Source organism: Perognathus longimembris, chromosome 11 (genome assembly GCF_023159225.1).
Source record: "Perognathus longimembris pacificus isolate PPM17 chromosome 11, ASM2315922v1, whole genome shotgun sequence".
NCBI classification, from domain to species: domain Eukaryota; kingdom Metazoa; phylum Chordata; class Mammalia; order Rodentia; family Heteromyidae; genus Perognathus; species Perognathus longimembris.
In genome coordinates this window covers 50185118-50202992 of record NC_063171.1, presented here as the reverse complement: position 1 = coordinate 50202992, position 17875 = coordinate 50185118, and the positions used below count along the sequence as shown (strand labels likewise).

The following is a 17875-nucleotide window of genomic DNA, read 5'->3' as shown; positions in this document are numbered from 1 at the left end:
CTGCCTTGGCTGGCTTCAAAGCAGAATCCTCAGATCTCAGCCTCCTGAGTAGCTAGGATTAAGAGGAGTGAGCCAACAGTGCTAAAACCATCATACATTTTAAGGACAAACCAAGAACTAATTTTGGCATCTCTAAGGATGGAGTAGATAAATCTACTTGGAAAAACAGAAGAATACATGGAAAGCATTTTCTAACTCAGATTTAAAAGTAAGAAATTATCTAATTAATTTATTGTTCCCAGGCCAGAGAGTCAAGCAGCCATCCTCATTCTCAACATGGTTAAAACTACAGCTTTGACAAAAGGACAAATTTTACTCTATGAGTGACGTATGCCTATTTAAAAAAAAATCTTCCTCTCACTTGTTATTATTGTTTTTATTGCTTCACTTCCAAATACATTCTTCTTGAAGAAATTGCTTGCTCGATGGTGGTGGTTTTCTGTTTTCAAGCTACGCTTTTTTGAGTGAAAGTTGGTGAAAGTCAGACCCAGTAGCCCTGTCACACTGATTATAGGTACAATTTGTCTTCTACAAAGAAACTGCTGGCTGTTTGGATTTGGGATTTTTGCCTACACAACTTAGTGGAGCAGATCCAGCACATTCCTTTGATATTTCTATGGAACCACTATCTTGGCTTATTACTTTTGATCTGAAAACTTTGTCACGTGAGAGTTTATCATTATGGTCACTTTAAAAACCATGACCAAAAAGTTTTGTTGCAAAGAAGACAGGACTAAAGGCTGCATCAATGCTCTTAAGACACAATCCTGGTGTCTTTAAATAAGCAAAGAGGTATTTACTGCTGACGTACGTGCATAGCTTTGATCCTGCCAATTACTGGTTATTGAAAATGCTAGACTTCTGTTTGCAGATAATTTTAAAGCTGAGATAAATATGGGTAACAGGTGATGCTTTCTGACGTGATTTTTTTACTGGAGCATAAAGGAGTAGGAATGTGTAAGGAAGACCAGAGCAGGTGCTGCCCAGGAGAGGGGAGGAGCAGCACATGTGCCCTTCCACCAGACCCAGAAATTCCTTTAAAGCTACCCACGAAAGACATGTGCCTATGTCTGTAATAGTGAAGTAAAACAAAAACACAAATAAGTAAACAGTTAAAAAGTTTATATCTTAAAATTAGCATGGAAATATTTCTAAACATATTTGTAGTTCAGTTTCAATTTTAAAATCAAGTAAGGAAGGGAGCATGCAGTGTTGGCCTGCTTTCTAAACAATAGTGAATTCCTCTATAGATACCAAGATAAAACTCTAAGAAGCTAGAGATAGATGATATAGATTTATCTACAAAAAAGAAAACTAAAGTCAGAAAGTATATAAACGCAAAGCATTTTACAAGGTTATCTATTGGTGGTATAGTTGCAAATAACTTTTAGTGTTTGAAACTTAATTTTTCCCCACAGTGGACATTTATGAGTAATGCATTAAAATCAAGATAAATAAAATGTGTGGATGGTTTAAAAGAAAATTATATATCATTAGGTTATTGGCATGTATCATCTCACTAAGAAACGCTACGAAAATTAAAATGTTCCAGTTTTAAATCAAATGCAGATGATAAACTAACCAGATACAAATGATTATCTTTTCAGGTACAGTGTAGGCTGAATTAATAGATTAATAGTAAAAAGAATATTTGTGTGTGTGTTGAGACTAGGACTTGAACTCAGTGCCCTGTGATATCCTTTATATTTTTACACCCAAGGCTGGCACTCTGGCATTTGAGCCACAGCTCTACTTCTAGTTTTTGGTGGTTAATTAGAGATAGGTAACTCATGGAATTTCCTTACAGGCTGGCTTTGAACTGGGATCCTGAGTACCTAAGATTACAGGTGTGGGCCACCAGCACCCAGCAAAAAATATGTGCTTTTGAAGATAGTATTTTTTTTTTCAAAAAAGCAAAGTTACATAAAAGCATTAATTGTGAGGGATGACTACCTAAAACTTGTGTCTCAAAATTTTTTTTAATATATAAATACACATCACTGAATCTGTTTTGTGTATACTTTGGTCTTTGATCCTAAAGATGATTTCCAGCTATTATTCTTTTCTGTTTTCTACAAGACAGATTAAAAAAAAAAACTATGGTCTGGGAATGTGTCCTAGTAATAGAGTGCTTGCCTAGAATGCATGAATCCCTGGATTTGATTCCTCAGCACCACATAAACAGAAAAAGATAGAAGTGGTGCTGTGGCTCAAGGGGTTGAGTGGTAGCCTTGAGCAAAAAGAAGCCAGGGACAGTGCTCAGGCCCTGGGTTCAAGCTCCAGGACTGGCAAAAAGAAAAAAAAACACATCTTAGTCAATATTTCAATTATAAAGTTTCTGCAAACTACTAGATTATAGTGCCATAATTATGTTTCTTCAACTTCTTTCAGAGAAAACAAAACAAAACAGAAAAAAATTAAAACCAGGAGCTTGTGATTGGAAACTTGGATAAATAATAGTTGGCAAGCATACTGTAAGAATCATGAGTACATTTTAAAATTTTTGTCTATCTTTTCTATCCACTACATTAAAGTCTCATTTAAAATATAGAAAATAGGAATACCCTATATTTTGTGCAGCCTCTGAAGCAAATGATTTTCTCTTTAGTGTTTTCCAATCTCCAGCTGGTCATTTGTCACATTTAATTAGGTTTCAGAATGTTCTGTAGCCACTGGATTTCTCCTGATATATCTTGGGATGCTCAAAGTACAAAATTGGACAATGTCTATATCAGGGTCAAGGACCTTGGTCACTGATTTATTTAGCTGCTTCCATTTTGATAGCTTCTAAAAGGCTACCAATCAACTCCACTAAGTTGTAGCCAAGTACTTTGACAAGTTCAGGTAGGAAAAATCATAGAATAATCATTGAATTTAGAAGACACTGATGAAATTTATTTTACTACATTATATTATCTTAATATCCAATGACATTTCTCCCTTCTGGATCATTAAGCTAGAATATAGTGTTCTATTGTTACTATTTCAGACTAGCAAAGATAATCTTTCAAAGATAATCCACAGGCCCTAAAGCAGTTCTTATCAATTCTACTTTCAGCAGTGTAAAATTTGAGCAGTTGTTTCTTCGTGCCTTCAAATGTGCAGAGATCACACACATTTATAAAGGAAAATGGGAAGTAATTTAGCAATAGGAGTCAATCATTTATTCAGTCACTTATCCCAGCATCTTAAATACCTATTATGTATCTTTGAAAGAAGAAGGAAGAAAATGTCTGCTCAGTCAAAGAAACATACAGCCAGTAGGAACGTTAGGAGTCCAAGAAAGGATTTTATGCAAGATGCATACAGAAGAATTCTTTATGTCCAAAAGGCTCAGCGCCTTTGAAAATTTAAGTTCATAATAATGACTCCCAAGTATCAAAAGTGACCAAAGTTGTTCCCCACATTTACGATAAAGGAAATAGACAAGTTAAGAATCTGTTTTGCATGGTTTAACAAATTGATTGTCATATTCTTTCTTAGGTGTGTCATTTTAAAAGTTCCATCTACAAGAATTCAACAGCGAGCAAATGAAATATTTGTTTTACTTAAATCTGCCACATTTCATAAGGACTAAAATGTCAGTGGTACAAAAGACAGCTATGGCACAGAAATAGTGGGACAAAGGGTGAACCAATTCAGCAGTGATACTCACTAGACACTATGTTGGAAATGAATGATACAACCGGGGAGAAGGGGAATGGGGAGGGAAAAAACTGGGAGAAAATGAGAGGGGGTGATACTGTTAAAAAAGAAATGTACTTATTATTGGACATATGTAACTCGAACCCCTCTGTACATTACCTTTACAATAAAATTTAAAACAAAAAATATTTCCAAAGACAACTACGGGCTTTTACTGCCTTATTTTATTAACCACTTATTTATAAGAAAATGGGATTGGGGGCTATACCTAAAAATTGTTGCTATTTTCATAGAATATTTTTAAGAGTTTGCATATTGAACAACTTTCTTGTTGAGACTGAGATTTTAAAAGCACGAACTAGATTTTACTGATACGATGAATCACAGAATAATGCCCAAGACATTGTATTTGATACCCAAATGTTTGCTGAGTCAGGAAATAAATAAATATACAAATGACTAAGTAATTAAATGAATGAATGATACAAAAAATTAGGGTATTATTCCTTCTACCCTCAACTAAAACACACACAGATATCTTTCCCCATGAATTATTCTCCATGTACTATTCCTAAGAAAAGCTAATGTTTGTGGTGTCAGGCCAAAGTGCTTCATTATTAGCTAAATAATTTTTTTCCAGCAACTAGGAAGTAGGATATGCTGTTACCTACATTTTGCAGATGAGAAAACTGAGGAATGGAAATGGAAATGTTTTAAAATCCTAAGGTCATCCACTACCAAGTAGATTAGAATGTAATGAGTATCTGAGACCGGTCATGTGTACTACTTTTTGATACCCCAGGCTCACACATTATAGACATCCAATTTACATTTCTAGATTTTTCCATTTTAGACCCCTTGTCTCAAATCACCATGTTCTTCTAGCTCCAGAGATAAGACGTGTTCTGAGAGAGGAGCTGAGTGAACTCACTTTCGGCTTGGAATCTACACAGGACTGCAAATCCCTGGAAACAAAAGGAAAGTCACTCTACTCCTGGCTAAAAGAATGACTAATATGTATTGGAAGTGCAAGAAGTCAATCTGCATGTATGCGATTACACAATGTTCATGTTTTAGAAGTCAGGGTAATGAAACAAATAAACTGTTCCAAAGCAGTCTAAACAAATGGGTGTAAGGAGTCTGAGAAGTCTCTAAATGTTTTTCTCCTCACAGGTTGGAGATTCTGAATCCTAATAACTATTAACTAGCAATCAGAATCATCATGAGCCGTATTCAAGGTATTCCCCTTTCCTTTGGATTTAGCAGTTCAATTGTCATTCAAAGGATGTGATGTCAATGTGTTTTGCTATGACATAGAGAATTCTTCTCTCTAAAAGTAAAAACTTTATAGAGTTCTCACATTTCTCAGCTAAAGTTTCTTTAGGAGTATATAGGTAATGTCAGGTAAGCTTATTAATTGTCAATGATAATTGATAATGGTTGGAAGATACAAAGTGCCTTACAGAAAGAAACTCAGAAGCGGGGCTGGGGATATAGCCTAGTGGCAAGAGTGCCTGCCTCGGATACACGAGGCCCTAGGTTCGATTCCCCAGCACCACATATACAGAAAACGGCCAGAAGCGGCACTGTGGCTCAAGTGGCAGAGTGCTAGCCTTGAGCGGGAAGAAGCCAGGGACAGTGCTCAGGCCCTGAGTCCAAGGCCCAGGACTGGCCAAAAAAAAAAAAAGAAACTCAGAAGCAAATGGCTCAGTGTTTTCACATGGTAGGTGACTTATCTACAGGTGATGAATACTTGTTAAGATGCAACAGCCTCTGCATTGATGGCATGTTACTGGAATCTACCTTAATGTGATTAATAAGCTAACAAAAACTATGGATTGCTTTAAAATGAACACAATAATACTTTACCTGAGAATGTATTCTATGGATTGTTATGTAATTTCAATTAGCAAATTCAAAACTATCAGTATAATTGTCATGGAGAAGAGAGAAATGATGAACTATGTATATTTCAATGACATATTCACTTCCCTGTAATTATCTTTTTCCTACCTATATTTTCATATATAATTAAAGTGTCCATGTATACAATGTACTTATTTGCTCTCCAGGAGTTGAAACTGGTAGAAAAGAAATTAAATGACCCCAATTATAATTGGACGTGACTGCAAAACAATCATGAAGAATACTTAACAGGTATACAGCTCATCTGGCTTTTCAATTAGTAAATAAGTGGTTTCTTTTAGTAACTTCCTAATTCTAAGAACAGCAAAATGCTATTGGCTGTGCAATGCTTTTTCTGTAATTCTGAAAGCAAAATAACAATGAGGATTGTAAAATTTCCCAATGAGACCAATTTTAATAATAATGTAAAACAAAAATCCTCATTTACAAAAAAAATACAAGGACATGTGCAGTATTGTTTGAGTACTTTTCTGTCTACATATTTTCTCTCTAAAAATATAACTAGCTGTCTACATATGTGAGCAGAAAATATGTGTTCTGAACATCCTGAACACACACACACACACACACACACACACACACACACATACACACAAACTTGTATCTAATGGTTGAATGAGAAGAAATCCTTTGCATGAAGAGCCTAGAGTCTTAGCTATTAATTGTGAACACTGAGTGTTGTTCGCTGTGTGATTTCTCCTTTAGTTTTACTGACCAATAACTCATTAATCAGGGGACTTATTCCATATGCTGAATAAAAAAGATACATGTAGACATCTTGAGTTCCCCTAAAAGTATAGGAGAAAGACTATAGTTGGCTCAAGTATGTGAGTAGTGACTAAGTCGAATTAATTCTATTTTTTTGAAAATATAATAAGGTAACCCTATTAATACTGAGAAAATATATACTGAGAGAGAGAGATCACACTTACATAGGGTAATCTACACTGACTTACAATGGAGTTCAAAGAAGGAAACATGTTCTTCATACGCAATTAGTCAAAATAATATATATCTGTAAATATAGATTGATACTGCAAAAAGTGTAGTGAATGATACTTGTTCATTAAGTTTAAAGAATTTATAATCTTAGTTTACATAAAATCCATTTACGTTACTATTTGTATCTAAAGCCACTTTACATTGGAGCTATGATCTAGTATTTGCTTTGAGTGTAATGTTACTGAATAGAAATCTTGGATTAGTCCTGGTGCATTTAACTTTTTTGCTTCAGATTTTAAAATATCTATGATATTTATACTATTTGCTAATTACTAATTGCCAGCCAGACTCATTTTTTTTCACTACAGTCATCTTTTTTTATTATTGCAATTAGTGTCTGCCAGGGAATCTTTTTTGAATTTCACAAATGAAGGTCCTTCAATATTTTCACATACTTGCATCTCTAATCATGACATAATGGCTACACTGTGGCATAACGTTGTATACATGCAAGACATTGAATAAATATTTGTTGAATAAATAAAGGTACCAAGTGATCAATCTGAACACAGCTCCATTCACAGAAATAATGAATTTAGTAATGTGTATTCCATACTGAATTGAATACCCCCTACTTGTCTTTAGTGATAGTTTAAATATTTAACATGGGTGACCTATACTCTTTGCAGCTTAGTAAATTTACTGTCATAATTTATGAAATTAATGTTGCAAACTTATGATAAACATATTTACATGTACAATAAATATCATCCTATGCTTGTAATTATCAACTTTATAAACAAGACTCTGAATTATATCCCCTCCTATCTATAACATTTGAATTCAGTAGTATATATTCACAAGCACTTCTTGCTCTTTGCACTTTATGTGTCATTAGTTAACCTGATATTGTTTTGTATGCTTTTAACTTTTACATAAAAGGCAGTTACTCTCCATCCATGGACATTTTCAGTCCTGATTCTATAAGAAGTCTAGTCACTTGAGGCAATAGCTACCATTACTCATATCCTCTGCTGAAAGTGTGTCCATCTGGATAATGCACATTGTTGACAATGGGGCTAGAGCCTTCCCATTAGTAGTATGGAGATCCCAGTTACTGGTACCTGGAACTTACATATTATTTAATCTTGTCTCTTCTGACAGATATAAAATATAATTTCATAGTATTGTTTAGGGAAAGGCAGGCAGGAAAAGTGGGTTGTTCAAGCAAAAGTTATTACTGGAAAAAAGCATTGCATCGCAAAACACTCAATAGCCTGTCCTAACGTTTTGGTATCTGATCCTAGATCTATAAAAAATAAAGTTTGATATGTAAAATATTATTTCTCTTGATTAATTTAATTTGGGTAGGTGGTAAGATACTCTCCCACACTAAACCGGGCTCTAGGCAGACAACAATCTGACAATCCCTTAATTCTAACAAGCTTGTCACTGTATGTATTTGTTATGATTGTTGATCTAGTTGGAAATTTTTTGTTTCTTATATGAATTGTTTTCCTTTACTTCTTTCTCTTTTTTTTTGCCTTATGTTGGGATGAAAAGTTGTTTTTTAATCTCTTGATAGATTCTGTAATTTAGATCAGTACATATTATATTTCCTAGCTTTTTGTGTTACCTTTGGGAATGAAAATACTAGAAATTTGAATTGGTTCCATTTTCTTCCTGAATAATCTAAAGGACCATTGATGACTTCAAATGCAATCATTCTTAAAAGCCATTCTTTTTTTCTAAATAAGTCTTATGTTTTCGATCAGGTTTTTATAGCAAAATTGAGCAGAAAATAGAGTTTTGATCTTCTACATTTGTGCCTTTCACCATTGTCCTCGGCCACAGTATGACATTAGTTATGCCTTCTGAACCAACATTTGTTTTGTGTTCTACCTTTTAGTGTATCTTGTAATTTTTGATTGAAAGTAAACATAGTGTCCTGGAAAGGGAACTCTGTTACATAGGTTTCTAGTGATGTGGTAAGAAGGAAAGTAGCAAGGACAAGTTTAGTCTTTTGGACAGGTCTAAGTTCTAATACTCCCTGTGGCTAAAGGTTATAAAGATTACACTTAGAATTCTCCCACCCTAGGGTGCAAAAGGATGGCGTGAGGAGTGGAAGTTAACTTTACCTTTTTCCTTACACTGTATTTCATATCTTGCTATTCTCACAGTCCTCCTTACATAACGTTTTATTTAATAGCAAATTATTTTCCATGATTATGTACCTATTTGATGTGCTACTAGCTCACAACTTCTTGTACATCATGGCTTTTTCCTAGAAGCATTATACTCCTTTATAAAATGCATATCTTTACAAAATAAAAAAAAACCTTTTATTTGTTTTTGTTTTGTTAGTCCTGGAGCTTGAACTCGGGGTCTGAGCACTGTCCTTGGCTTCTTTTTGCTCAAGGCTAGCACTCTACCACTTGAGTTACAGCGCTACTTCTGGCTTTTTCTATAGATGTGGTGCTGAGGAATTGAACCCAGGGTTTCATGTATACGAGGCAAGCACTCTACTACTAGGCCATATTCCCAGCCTCTAAAAAAACTTTTTAATAGTTATAGTATTGATAAATACTGTTTTGACAATAACATACTCATTTTCCTTGTCTTAAAAGGGTGTTCTAACTACAATTACAATTGTAGACTTGCTATTTGCTTTCTCTGTACTTTGAAGGTTCTCTATACTTTGTCTTCTGGCTTCAGTTTTCTATCAAGAAATTCATCATCAGTCTCGAACAAATGCTACATGATACAGTTTGTGGTTTTCTCTCTGGCTGATTTTCAAATCAACTCTTAAGTTATCTGTCATTAAATTATTTGAACTCAGGGCCTCATGCTTGCTTAGCTGGAAGTAGCTGGAAGTCTTCCAGTTTAGACATGACTACAGCCTTGCTTCTTGCTGCTTATTTTAGAGGTGGAATCTAATGAACTTTTATGCTTGGGATGACTTCACATCACAATCCTCCAGATTGCAGCCTCTCAAGTAGTTAAGATTATAGGTGGGAATCACCAGAAAATCAGCTAATTTGGACAGTTTGTTACTCTTATACTTTTGATATTACCTTTCATGTTTTTATGTTTTAATTATCTCTAGTGTCTGCTGTAAGGCTCCATTCATTCATCCGCTTACCTGTCGCCTCTTTTTCCATGTTTTTAACTTATATTTTAAGTGTGCTTAACATACATATGCACAGGGAAAGAAGTAGTGCAAGTATGTTTCTTAAAGATTAATAAGACCACCTGTGTCAAAGAGAAAATTTACTTTCTGATCTTAGCTCAGTAAAGGTACTTCAAATAGATGCCACATGTAAACTGCCCGAATACTAGTTATGCCAAAGGAATTAATTGTCTAGTACTACAGAAGTTAAGACACACAAAGGAAATACATTGACAATAAAATTGTTCGGTTATGGGTGGACAAATAAATAGTGGTGAAGCCTGATTTTTCATATAAATATGAGGCAAAGTTGTCATAATAACGTTAAGAAAGATATCTTATAAAGAAGTAGGACATTATCATTTACATGATAAACATCGAGTGTGATGTTGACACCATTCAAGTTACTGAATGGGAGAAAGGCTTATTATTTTTTTTTAAATACGTTTCAAGTTGGCTCTGCTACTTGTAATACTAACAAAATGTACACTGATAGTTTGATTGTAGTTAATTCATAACATCCATGATTAATGTTATGAGGGGGTTGCAAATTAGAGCCAAAAACTAAGAGAAGCATTCATGGTCACTAATAAATTACTCGGTGCAGGTTTGGCTACCCTTGAGGGCAATGATGTCACAACATGAGGAAAGAATAGCTAAGTAGCCAACAAAGTGCCAGGGCTTGGCTCAGGCTCTATCATTGCATCACTCTTGGCTGGAACCCTTGAAAGGTGAACAGAACCATTAAGGAAAAATGAAAATTGGGAAGGATGTAAGTTTCACCCGATGACGTCTCTTAGAGCTAGATTCAATCAACACTTGAACTCTTAAAATAAGAAAATGTAAGATAAGAGAATAGAGCAAGCACTGGTGGCTCATGCCTGTAATCTCAGCTACTCGGGACGCTACAATCTTAGGACTGTGTTTGAAGCCAGTCTAGTCAGAAAAGTCGGTGAGACTCTTACTTCTTATCAACCAGCAAAAATCTAAAAATAGAGGTGTGGGGTTCAAGCACTAGAATTCCAGCCTTGAAGTAAAATGCCAGGCAAAAGTAAAGGACTCTTGTTCAAACCCCAGTCCAATGAGACAGAAAAGACAGAGAGAGGAGAGAAAGGAAAGGATGATAGAAAGTAGTAAGTAGAGTGTAGACATGCTCATATGAGCCTTGACATATAATATCTAATTCTCAGGTTCTAATCTGCTCTCTTCTGCCCTTTTGACCTTAGTGTATTTTTTTGAGAATTTTGGCCTAGTGGAAAAGTCGTATTTTATTGCAGTAAAGTAAATACTACACATAATTAGGAAACAATGCATAAAAGGGAAGTGTGGAGTGAGATATAAAAGCCTATACACCAAAGGAAACTTGTTGAACAATGTACTCCGTGTGAGAAAATTTTAGAACTCAATCTGTAGTAAGAGAAAACCAGTTTGAACATTGACTTCAAGTATTTGCAAGGAAGAAAACATATCTTGATTGGTGTGGTGATTGTGCCCACATACACAGTTACACACACTAAATATATAGACACTTAAATTATATTTACATTGTATAGCATACAATGTATACAAATCACACATTAAGAAAGTTAACATGGGAAACCAAAGAGCCATTTTGCAAGCTGGTACTATGGTCAAAATGAGTCAAGGAAAGGGCACCCAAATCTGTTTGATTTCTGATAACTATATGTGACTCTGAAATCATCTCAAACTAAAAGCTGTGCTTTTAAAGTAAAACAGATACATGTAGCAGCAAGGATAATATCTTGTTATCAAATACATCATTTGACAATATGTTTCCCATTTGTGATTAATGTTAGTTCAATATCGTGCAATTCTGAATTCTACTTTGAAATGTTTAACTGCTTGAAAGTTAATGAATAGTATCTATTCTTTTGAATTTGTTTTTCTTTGGATCAATCCAAAAGCAAGGTAAGTAAATTAATCATTCACTGCTTCAGTCATTCTTGGCAAGAAATAGAACAAGCACTGTAAAACTTTTATCTATTGATGAAATATGCCATTATTTTTGGGATGTTTCATACATTAAAGTCAAGAACTAAAATTGCCAATACAATACCAAAATGTGCCAGAGTGCTTGGGTTAGCATTATTAATGACAGTCACTGGACAAGGGAGATGTTTTGGCTAAAACCAAAAGTACTAAAATCATTGACTATATTAAAAAGTAATTCAAATTCAAAACCCCGGGTATGGCTTTAAACTCATTTTGGAATCAGCAGAGTCTTTGGTAATACGTTGTTTTGAGTTGTTTATTTGTTCTTTTTGGTTTTTAGTTCATGAAAGGATAAGAAAACTAATAGTTAATAATGGGCAAATTTAATACAATACACGGATACTGTTGCTCTAGTCAGAAAAAAGTAGTAGTCATGTTCTCTATTGATTCTCAATCTTTTAGTTACTTTAGGTCTATAATTTTCCCAAATCCTAAATGCTTTGAAGGCAACATAGTTTATTTAGGAGTAGTCACCTAGACATAAGGCTACAAATGTTTATGAACACAGCCGTAACTCAAAGCATGATCCTGCTCCAAGTAGGGTGATTGCTACCCTGAGCCAACCAGCTTGCCACGGAAGGACATGGACATAGTCTTAGATTAACTTCTGATTAGTAAAAGTTTTATATAAAGGTGAAAATACTAATTAGAAAATAAATGATAATCATCAATTGTGAAAATACTAATTAGAAAATAAATGATAATCATCAATTTGTGACATCAACTTTATAAAACCACTGAATAATGTTTCAAACTGAAAATTCCCAAGAATGTCATGAATTTACCTGCTCATGAATTTACCTTTTTCTTTTAAATACTTTCCAATTCATTCATTGTTTTTTTTTCACTTCTGCTAAAACCACTTTCTCATAGAAAAGACTATGAACTGCCATATTCTCAAGGTTTACATTTTCATCTGCTTGCCAAATTGCTGTAATATAATTCACAAAATTCTAGTTTATTGAGTAATATTATTAATGGTTAGCATAAAGCTGTGAATCAAAGACACTATGTGGATTGCAATCAAGTCTTTTAAATGAACAAGGCTTCTAGTAGAAAATGAACAATCTAAATCATAACCTATTACTTTTCAAAAGTAGAAAAACATAAGCAATACTTTTCAGATGATGTCAAGTCAACTTTTCTTAGAAGTCAACTTTTCTTAGGAATTACAATATTTTGGATAACAAAGTGAATATGTCAGGCCTATGAATGCTTTCATAAAATCATGTTTCACTTTTAACAAATTGTTGAAAATACTATACAACTGAGAAATCATTCAACTTAATAATCTATTGACTTTTTCCCTACAACATCATTTGCAGAAGTTCACTGAGTAAATTGTATTTGTTGATATGTAATTTATTGCTAAATTTCTGAATTATCAGAATAAGACCAAAAGAAAAAATAATACAATTTTACTTTTGCTTCCAAAACAATATTTATGATCTCAATAAGAAGCATTAAAATACATTACCCACCTAAATTATACTTAATTAGGCCACCAGTTCATAATCCAAGTGTCACTACTGGAAGCCAAGTCTGAAAATCCCAAGTTGACTTGTGAAACCAATCATGAGCCTTAATTCATTTACTGCCTCTATTTTTAAGGAGAAGCATGAAATCACTCATGAATCATAAAATAGCAAAAACTTCAATGTAACCAATATAAAAATAATTGAGAAAGGATATTAAGAGGAAGGCAATAAAGGAAAAAATAAAAAGAGAAAGGGCAAAGAGGTGGGAGGGAAGGAGGCTGAGATGAGTTGCATTAGTAACATAAAGCCAGAAAAGCCAAGAAAGACAACATGTCAGGATAAAAAGAAAATAGTGTTATTATTATAGTAAAGGAAATGGCAGCATTAGAGCTTAAGTTCAACATCCTAGAGACATTCAAGTTCAGGATACCTCATTAAATTCATCCCAGAGGATTTTTTTAAACTGAGTTGTTAACAGACTAGGGAGAAATGGAAAGCTATTTATTCAAAGAAATAATTACAAGGAAAAAGAAGAAATTCTCATGTTTGAGGTTCACAGGAGAGAATGAGAAAAATAGAATAACAGTAACCTTACCATCTACATCAAATCAAATTGGTAAAAAACTTAAACACAAAATGATGAGTAAATTAGTCAAGTTAATTCAGTTACTTCCCCTAGGTAGCAATAATGTTGCCCATGAATTCAATTACTTATTAAAGTAGTTTTTTTTAAAGACTTCTCATGATAAACTCATCAAAGTAAATTCAAAGACACCATGTGCTAGATATCCAAAACAATGTAAGATTTCTTCTTCCAATACAATTACTCACTAATGGGTGAAGTGTGAGTGTATTCATTAAAAGCACAGCATACAAAGCAGTGATCTGGGAAGTGATTCCAAACAGATATTTAAATTAGTACATGAAAATGGTAGTTTGAGCACACAGAAGAAATGAAATCATAACCACACCAAAGAACCTGAGTTGAAACTGAACGAGCAGGACTCTACTGCAAGCCGGGCACTGGTTGCTCACATTTGTAATCCTAGCTACTTAGAAGGCTAAAATCTGAGAACTGAGGTTTAAAACCAGCCAGGGCAAAAACATCCATGAAACTCTATGTTCAAGTAACCAGCAAAAAAATGCTGAACTGGAGATGTGGTTCATGCTGTATAGCATCAGTAATGAGTGAAAAAACTGGGAGAGGGCAAGAAGCTCTAAATTTAACCTCCAGTAACTTCACACAGGCAGGCAGATAGACAGACAGACAGACAGACAGACAGACACACACACACACACACACACACACACACCATCATAAATGTGCTAGAGAATGCTTGACTTATGGACCATGTTATTGCCATTGAGCAACAATATAAACTAATGTTATTATTGAGAACAAACTCAATCAAATTAAAAGTGGGGAGAAATGGAGTTTACCTAAAACCTCACAGATAATTTTCTTTTTTTTCTTTCCTGCCCTGGGGCTGAAATCAAGGTTTCTTTTGCTTGACCACTTGAGCCACAGGAAACATCTGGCTTTATGTGAATAGTTTCTTGGAGATAAGAGTCTCACAGACTTTCCTGTAAGGGCTGGCTTCCAACTGCAATCCTCAGGTCTTAGTCTCCTGAGTAGCTAGAATTACAGGTGTGAGCCATGGGTACCATTAAAAAATAAAATGCACCTCAAAGTTCCAAAACAAATTGTGTATAGAACTGAACTGATTAGCCAAGACACAAGTGTAGGGGAAGGTGTAGAGCTGGGGGAGATGAGTCAAGAAAACATTATTATCTGAAAATGTAAAATGCATTAGCATATTAGCCCATATTTCTGGAATAGAAAGGATACAAACATAACCATTTCTTACAACTGTCATTGAGAACTTCTGTTTTGCAAAGCAGCAATTGTAAAATGTACTGGACTGAATTGCAACTTTAGTTTCAATAGATTTGGTCAAATTACCTCAGAAACATCTTGATAGTCTCCACAGTGAGGAATACAAGGTTAAAATTCTTACAAGTAATAAACATTATCAATCTTTAAACCTTTTACTAATTTAAGAGATTAAAACCAGTATTTTATTATAAGCTGCATTTTCTTGATTACAACTGAGGATGGGTAAGCTTTTGGTGTTTATTGAATATGATCACTGTTCCTTTTAAAATTGTTTGTGTATTTATTTTTCTTGGTATTTTTAAGGGTTCTCTATGTATTGGGATCTTGATTCTTTTACCTTCTCATACATCAATGTTATATAGATATATATCAAGTGAGACATATCAATCCATCCCTTATCACTTCACTGCAGTTATGTTAGACCTCATAGTGATGAGAATTTTAGACATTACCTTACAAGACAGGGCATACCACGAATTTCCTTTGTGACTCATAGTTTTTGTTTGTGATTCACTTGTTCGTCTTCTAAAAGTGCTTCACTTTAGATTGTGAAATATTCTGCTAGTTTTATCTTGATAGGTTTAGGTGTTCTCATTTCAGCGTTGTATTTCAATGTTCATTTTAATGTCAACTTTTAGATTTGCCATATAGTAGGGCTTTATCTTTATATTCTTCTACATCCATAGCCAAATGCCTCGCACAATGTTTACTAAGGAATCCACAGTACTGTACCTCCTCTCATCATCATGGTGGTTATTATGCTGGGTATTCATTCATTTTATGTTGGACTGTTCTATCAACTAGAACATAGAACTTTTTTTTTGTCTATTTGTGGGTCTTGAACTCAGGGCCACCTGGGCACTGTTCCTGAGCTACCACTCTACCACCTGAGCCACAGCACCATTTCCAGCTTTTTCTGTTTATGTGGTACTGAGGAATTGAACCCAGAGCTTCATGCATGCTAGGCAAGCACTCTACCACTAAGCCACATTCCCAGCCCTATATGGCATGTTTTCAAATATTTTTTTCATTTTCTTATTATTCTTAAAAACCCAGCTAAATTTTCATGCCAATTATGAAAATTCCCCCAAACTATCCTGAGTTAATAGAATTCCTGAGTCATTTTACTGTAGATATTGAAACCAATTACCTAAATTTCTTGATAGAAACAATTAAGTCTGATTGGCTCAAAAACACAAGGATTACTTGCATCTGATGACCCTTTTTTTCTGTAGATACCTTTAGGCTTACATCTTTTTAGATGAGGAAATCAAACTTTGTGCTTAAAATGTCAGACTTTCCAAAAACATTAAATAGTGTTCTGTTACAAATAGACTGAGAAATTAATGAAAATGGAAAGCAACACAGCAGGATTACATGTTAGCTGCAATTTCTCTACTTGACACTTTTTTGAAAACAATAGTTTTGACTCTGTTAATAGCTTTTACTTTTCTATACAAAAACTTTCTCTGCAATAATTGTAATTTAAAATACATGCCAATTTCTGTGTATATATTTTCAGAAGCTAGAACCAAGGCAAGATTGTAGAATTTATACACACCATTCCTGTTCTTTTACAAAGATCTCCATGTGTAAAACAACTTACTTGAAATCCTTCAGTGAAGCTTTCCTGTGAGCAAATGCACCTGTATGGCTGGCTTGTGGTGTCACAGTTATTAGCATGGCCATTGCATTGGCATCTGTGAATATAAACACAACATGATGCCTAAGAAACAAGTCAACTGTAAATATATTCAAGGGCCTATGGATATATGTACTATGTGAGCCAAATAAGGAAGACAAGCAAGCATCTTAATCACATGCTTATGTATTAAAGAGTTGAATGAATCCCAAAGTATCAGAACTGCCATCAATATCTCAACACACTACATTGTGGTGCTAATTTTCAAGTCATCCTGAAAAAGAGGGTGTGATTATGTGTATCTTTTCCAACTATGCAGCAAATTTCTGAAAAGAAGGAACCTGCTGAAACTATTTAAGTTAAGACTACATGGTCTAGAATAAATCATCTTTCCTTCTAAAATCGGACAGTGAATATTTAATAATTCTATGTATTCATTATACTATTCCTTAACACATATTGGTATTCTGGGCTTGACGATTTTTTAATGTAAAATGGACATTTAAAAATGTCTCTTTAGGGGCTTTCTGGATATTTTTAAAAGGTATCCCTTTCTGACAAGAATTATCCTTCTTACGGAAAAGTCCATTTTAAATATATTACATATATACACTTTCCAATTAAACAGTAAGATGACTAGCTTGTAGCTATTTTTAAAAAAAGTTCTGTAAGTTTTATTCTATTATGATAAAAAATTGTAAATTACTAAGGGCAGAGAACATGTTTCTTCTAAAGGTAAACCAATATTTCCCGTGGAACTGGGAACTATGAACTCATGAGAACCTTGCCATTTTCACCCAAACAATCCAATACTATAGTTGCAATTCCACATCCAGTTTTTTTTTCCTTTGCTGTCAAGAGCATTTAAAAATTACATTCCAAATACAAACTCAGTAGAATATATGATCAACTATAGATTAACTAGTTTCAGAATATCATGAGTGTTTTTTTGCCATGCTGAAGCTGATAGCAAGGGCCTCACATGTTCTAGGTAAATGCTGGACCATTGAGCTTCGTTCCCTACCTTCAGAGTATTATACCTTCTGAACCCAGTTTCAAACAGATTCGATGTACAATATAACAATGCTATATAACGTACAGAAAAAGCTTCATATTCAAATCTTTCAGTTGGATGCCAGTGGCTTCCACCAGAAATCCTACTT

The 17875-nt window shown here is 34.2% G+C and overlaps 1 protein-coding gene across 1 annotated transcript in view; it reads right to left on the bottom strand.

Annotated features, from left to right (window-relative positions):
- Window positions 1-17875, bottom strand: part of Ush2a (usherin) — a 618626-nt gene that overhangs the window by 530353 nt on the left and 70398 nt on the right. The window contains exon 8 of the mRNA XM_048356772.1: window positions 16677-16770. Coding sequence (XP_048212729.1) covers window positions 16677-16770 — 94 coding nt within the window. The remainder of the gene's footprint in view (window positions 1-16676; window positions 16771-17875) is intronic.